Source organism: Cebus imitator, unplaced genomic scaffold (assembly GCF_001604975.1).
Source record: "Cebus imitator isolate Cc_AM_T3 unplaced genomic scaffold, Cebus_imitator-1.0 Scaffold30, whole genome shotgun sequence".
Taxonomy (NCBI): domain Eukaryota; kingdom Metazoa; phylum Chordata; class Mammalia; order Primates; family Cebidae; genus Cebus; species Cebus imitator.
In genome coordinates, this window is record NW_016107345.1 from 3403484 (window position 1) to 3410257 (window position 6774).

At 38.4% G+C, this 6774-nt stretch overlaps 1 protein-coding gene across 1 annotated transcript in view; it reads right to left on the reverse strand.

Moving 5' to 3' along the window:
- The window catches only part of TFDP2 (transcription factor Dp-2), a 182352-nt gene that overhangs the window by 136710 nt on the left and 38868 nt on the right, over window positions 1-6774 (reverse strand). The window contains 1 exon segment of the mRNA XM_017523750.2: window positions 1713-1815. Within this exon segment, the coding sequence (XP_017379239.1) occupies window positions 1713-1727 (15 nt within the window). The 5' untranslated portion in view covers window positions 1728-1815.

Genomic DNA, 6774 nt, shown 5'->3' on the forward strand with positions numbered 1-6774 from the left:
TGGGATTACAGGCACGCGCCACCATGCCCAGCTAATTTTTTGTATTTTTAGTAGAGACGGGGTTTCACCATGTTGACCAGGATGGTCTCAATCTCTTGACCTCGTGATCCACCCACCTCGGCCTCCCAAAGTGCTGGGATTACAGGCTTGAGCCACCATGCCTGGTTCATCACAACATCCTATACCTCTCAAAGGGTTCTCATTAAACAGCACAGTCATTTACCCAGTTACGTAAGTCAAATACTGAGAAAGCTAACTTCTTTCCTGGCCTCATATCCTACTAACTCAATAAATCCTGACGATGGTCCCTAAGCAATAATGAAGCAAAATCTGTATCTGCATGTTAAAAGTAATGTTCTGAATTATAACCCAAAATAAGCAAACAGACATAATGTAGTAGGAGTTTGTTAATGCTATTGTTCGGCTGGCTAACGGCCAATATTCAGAACTATCGCCTGACTCACAAGAAGCCCTTTATCATCTCTCCTCACACACTGTGCTGGGCCCTGAGCAGCCATTTTATACGACACTTGCTTCTTCCCGTCACAACTAATTAAAGCACTAGTAGACATCAGACTTCAACTGTTCCAGAGGCCCCTCCGAAGTAGTCTGACATTGGAGCTGGCTGGCAGGCAGGATGCATCAGGCTGCCTCCCTCCCTTTCTTCACACCTCTGTTTGAACAGGCGGGTCCTCTAACATGTAGATGGAGATGCTAAGTGGGGCCATGTTCTACCATCCTGGCTGGGGAACTGAGAAAAATGATTTCCAGAGACAGACAGTGGGAGAAATGAAGCAGGTACACAGTAATAAGCTGAGAGAGATGAGAAATGAAAACCAAATACTGCTTCAATGCCTGCCAAATTTCTAGTTTCTGGGCTTGGATCTTTCTGAGGGCCTACAAAATCCCCACTCTTAAATTCCTTGAGACATCCCTGTGTCTTTATAATAAATTTCCCTTTTGTTTAATTCCCAAAGATTCCTACATAATAACATAGGAAGAGTAAAGCAATTATACTTCAATACACATAACACAGGAACAGTAAAGCAATTTATAAATATTTTCCCAATATGTTATACGGTTTCTTTTAGGGCACAATTCTTTACCATAACTGGAAACAAACTCATTAATAAAGAGTGACGAATAAATAAATAAAAAAAATAAAGAATGACATATAACTTGAAGGGAGGCACATTCAGAAATGATAGCCTCAAGTAGAAGGAAAAACTTGAGTAACTTCTCCAAAACATCTAAAATCTAATGTTACTTCAGGAACCATCTCATGGAAGGCAGCAAGCCACTTTCAAACAGTATCTGAGCATACACATTTCCATGAGTAACCAAAAAATTAAAATTAAAAAATTAAGCCAAATAAAACAGTGATTTGCTCAAAAAGGTCAAGTAATCCTTTGGCAAGTACGAAAACAAATTTATTACAATATCCAAAAGAGAAGAGCAGAGTGGGAAACTTTCTGAAGACAGCAATTTGCAGCTGTTGAGGAATAACTTGGTGCCAATTTACAAGAATGCTACCATGTCCCTTAGGACACTGTATTCAATAGCATTAAAGTTTATATTCTGCATAAACAAATACAATTATAAATCCATGCTAGTACATTAAATCTGATTAACCAAAATAGTGAGAAAATATGCAGGAAAAAGCACAGTTCACTTTAAAAAATAGTCACATTAAAAAATTTACAAATACTTACATTTTTTGCCGTCATGTCAAACTGTATTCTATTTAAGATTCTGTAAAGCCATTAAAAAAAAGAAGCCATTACTTTGTCTTCAGTAATTCTTTAAAAGAACAACCTGTTAAAGGAAAACAGAATAGTAATGTAACAATAATAATAGGCAACATTTATGTCATATTTAATATGTGACATACATTGTTATCTATGTGAACTGTCTAAATTAATCTTCACAACAACACTATGAGGTTTGTACCATCTTAATCCCCATTTTCCAAATAAAAACTAGGGCTTAGAGAGGTTAAGCAATTTGGCCAAGTCAACTTAGTTCACAAGCAATGGAGCCCGGGCTTTGAAACGGTATTATGCTATGCTGCTTTAGAAAATCCACTGACAGAGCCGGGCACAGTGACTCACGAGGTCAGGAGTTCAAGACCAGCTTGGCCACTTAAGTGAGTCAAGACATGTAAAATTACTAAGACACTGCCTAGTACAAGCGAAGTATTCAATATTAGAGGAGAATAAAAAAATCTCTTCATTGATTTATCATGACAAATTAAGGCTTCTTTCTCTAAAATAAATAATAGGTAATTCCCAAATGGTAGAAGCGAGAAACACCATAACACAAACCCAATTTCAAAACAGGAAAAAAACAACAACAACAAAAAAAAAACTTGTTTAATTGTGGTTAAGAAAAATTATCCTAAAATTAACAAGAGTAAGCAATAACTTCATTCATTCATTACTCATCCAGCAAATACTGAACAGTCACTATGTGCATGGCACTAACTCAGGCAATGAGGACAGCCTAGTAGATGAGAAAGACTGTAATCACCAAATGTTCAAATGTAATTTTAAAGAAATAAAATTACATTAAGATAGACATTATAAAAACAAATGGGATTGTGATAGAGACCTTCATTCAATTATAAATTAAGTATACTGTATTGGCTTTGAGTGATACTTTACAGGATTTTAATTTAAAAATATGTATTTCTAAATAGTTTTAAAATTTCTGTATTTTAATCTATAAATGATTTGCATTATATAACTTAAACCTTCAAAAGTGTCTAGAAATTAAATAAACCTGGCACAGAAAGGCTCAAGAAGTTGCCATCTTTGGCAGAACTGATGATTCTCAGAGATAAACCAGTCTTGTGTGTATTCTGTTTTATCCGGACTCAACAATTGCACACTTCTTCCTGCCACCAAGCTCTTCTGTTAGTTAAAAAAATAAGTTGGATTTCTTCTTCCAGCTTCATGAACACATTATGTCAAGCTCAAAAAGTCAATCTTTTGACCTCACCATCTGCCATGATCTCTTGTCAGTTTTAGACAATGCAACTCCCACAGATGGTCTCAAAATGCAAGCCCTTTCCCATTCCAATCACAATTTAGCAGCTCCAGCCACAAAGCCTTTTAAAATTAATCAAAATACAGGAAAGAAAGCAAAAACAGTTATGGGTAAATTTGTAGAATCAAGCAGTAACATAATTGAATCAGGGTTAGTAGACTTTCTAACACTGCCAAAACAGTTTCTACTAAAAATTAATATGAAAGGTAGCATATTTAAATGGGATACGTTACTAATTTTAAATCCGTGCTCATAATTCGAAGTTTAGAAAATACACAAAACAAAAACCAGGAAATAAATACCAGCCATAATCCTGTCAGAAGCAACTACCATAACTTACTGGCATAACTCCCTTCAGTATTCTTTCTGTGTATTCACACTTTTGAGATGTGGTATTAATTAGAAGCTATTTTCATAGAAAGGGACAGCATGTAACTTTTTCCCAGGTGAACAGCATATCTAGGCATTCTCGCAAGTGCTTCACATGTATATCACATTATTCATAACATAACTCTATCAGATATTGTTATTTTCATTTTACAGATGACAAAACAGTTTTAGAGAGTTCAAGCAATTTGCCCAGTTAACTAACTGTACAAATTACAGTGTCAGAATATAAACCCAGGATCTCACACCAGCAAAAGTGTTCTTAACTATTATAATACTTTACAAAATATGTCTGAGATATAATACGTATATTCTCAAGATATAAAAAATGATATGTAATTATTATTACAATAAATTAAGAGAAAATGATAACTTACTATACTGAAACAATCCTTCAAAAATCTCATATAGGACATACACATATGATATATAGAATTCTTCTCCTTTTCAATTCTGTTTTTAAAAATTTCATTATTAAATTGAACTTTTATTTTTTGAGTAGGTTGTATGAAAGTTGGTTATACACCAGTCAGAGCTTGCCAGCTTCCCAAAACCTTCTTAGTGCCAATGAACTTCCTTGAGAGTAATATATAACATTTCTCTTTTTTATAAAACCTCTAACCATTTTGTTCTTCAGACATACCCAAGACCACACAGTCTGTATATTCCCCAAATTGCATTTTTTTTCTTTCCTTCCTTCCCTTCCTCCCCTTCCTTTCTTCCTTCCCTCCCTTCCTTCCCTCACTCCCTCCTTCCCTTCCTTCCCTACCTCCCTCCCTTCTTTTCTTTTTTTGACACACAGTCTCACTCTGTCACCCAAGCTAGACTGCAGTGGCATGATCCTGACTCACCACAACCTCTGCCTCCTGGGTTCAAGTGATTCTCCTGCCTTAGCCTCTTGAGTAGCCGAGATTACAAGAGCCCGCCATCATTCACGGCTAATTTTTGTACTTCTAGTAGAGACGAGATTTCACCATGTTGGCCAGGCTGATTTTGAACTCCTGACCTCAAGTGATCCACCTACTTTGGCCTCCCAAAGTGCTGGGATTACAGGGATGAGCCACCATGCCTGTTCTGTAATTTTCTTCTCAAATAAAATATTTTAATCTCAGAGATTCGTCTCTATATTCTGACTTGACAGTTGCAAATTTCCTCATTCACTTTTTTCACAACTACACAGTATTCCTTTACATTGTTGTACTGTGATTTATTTCACTAGCCACTACTGACATTTAGCTTTCATAATCTAAACAGGTGACGGTAATCACATTTTAATGACTCAAACCTTTCATGTTGTTTAGCATGCTGATGTATGGTATCTGCCTACCTCTCCAGCTCTATTAAACACCTTTCCCACACCTCTTTTCTGATCCAGTTCCACTGACTTCTGTAAGTTCTTCAAAAACGTGCTCCTCCTGCCTCAAGGGCCTCTGCACATGCTGTTCCTTCTGCCTGAAACCTTTACCTGACAAGCTCCTATTCTTTCAGATTTATTCTCAAATGTCACTTCTTCAGGGAAAGCCATCCATTTTACATCACCCAGTCTAGGGTCAGGGGTATCGACCTATTGCTCTCCTACTTTTTAGTAGTACACACTGGGTTACCATTGTATATTTATTCCTGTGATAATCAGATTGTGGTCTGTTACTGCCAACTAAAGTGTAAATTCCATCGGGGCAGGAACCCTACCCATTTTGTTCACTCTTTTTTTTTTTTTTTTTTTTTTGGGTTTTTTTTTTTTTTTTTTTTTTTTTTTTTTTTTGGGTTTTTTTTTTTTTTCCCTTGAGATGGAGTCTCGCTCTGTCGCCCAGGCTCAAGGGCGGTGGCGCGATCTTGGCTCACTGCAACCTCCGCCTCCCGGGTTCAAGGATTGTCCTGCCTCAGACTTCTTATGTGAGAAGTGTTTTTTAAATTTTATTTATTTATTTTTAAAGACGGGGTTTCACCATGTTGGTCAGGCTGTTCTTGAACTCCCGACCTCAGGTGATCCGCCCGCCTTGGCCTCCAAAGTGCTTGGATTACAAGCGTGAGCCACCGCGCCCGGCCCATTTTTTTCACTTTTACATATCAAACAGCTAGCACACAGTTGAAGCTCAAGAAATATTTGTTAAATGAATTATAGAATCAGTATTTTATTTATTTTCATCCTTTAAAAATGTATGATAATCCTGTTCAATATGACTTGGCAGCAGAAAATGAAAAGCCATGCAAACATTTAACACATCACACATCTGAAATGTCAGTAAGCTACATTTCTTATTTTCTTTTGAGACGAAATCTCACTCTGTCACACAGGCCGGAGGGCAGTGTTGCAATCTCAGCTCACTGAAACCTCCGGCTCCAGGATTCAAGTGATTCTCCCACCTCAGTCTCCCAAGTAGCTGAGATTACAGGTGTGTGCCACCATGCCCATCTAATTTTTGTATTTTTAGTAGACACGGGGTTTCACCATGTTGGCCAGAGCTGGTCTCGAACTCCTGATCTCAAGTGATCTGCCCAGCTTGGCCTCCCAAAGTGCAGGGATTACAGGCGTGAACCACCGCGCCTGGCGAAAGCTACATTGTCTTTTTTTTGTTTGTTCATTTGTTTTTCAAGATGGAGTTTCGCTCTTGTTGCCCAGGCTGGAGTGCAATGGCACTATCTTGGCTCACTGCAACCTCTGCCTCCTGGGTTCAAGTGATTCTCCTGCCTTAGCCCCCCAAGTAGCTGGGATTACAGGCATGTGCCACCATGCCTGTCTAATTTTGTATTTTTAGTAGAGATGGGGTTTCCCCATGTTGGTCAGGCTGGTCTCGAACTCCTGACCTCAGGTGATCAGTCCACCTCGGCCTCCCAAAGTGCTGGGATTACAGGCATGAGCCACCGTGCCCAGCCAGCTACACAGTGTTTTGAATATCATTTTTCTATCTTGAACAAAAAGTGTTCTGGAACTAGCATTTATTTGTATTCATTAATTTTTTAAAAGTTATAATAGAACACAGGCAGGCACGGTGACCCATACCTGCTGTAATCCCAGCACTTTGGGAAGCCGAGGTGGTGGATCACCTGAGGTCAGGAGTTCGGGACCAGCTAGGCCAACATGGTGAAACCCTGTCTCTACTAAAAATACAAAAAATTAACCAGGCATGGTGGCGGGCATCTGTAATCCCAGCAACCCGGGAGGCTGAGGCAGGAGAATCGCTTGAACCCAGGAGGCAGAGGTTGCAGTGAGCCAAGATCATGCCATTGCACTCCAGCCTAGCGACAAGCGCAAAACTCTGTCTCAAAGAAAAAGTTATAATAGAGCACAAATTATTTTCATTAATTTTTAACAGAAAAAAATCGTAGGCAAGAATTTTT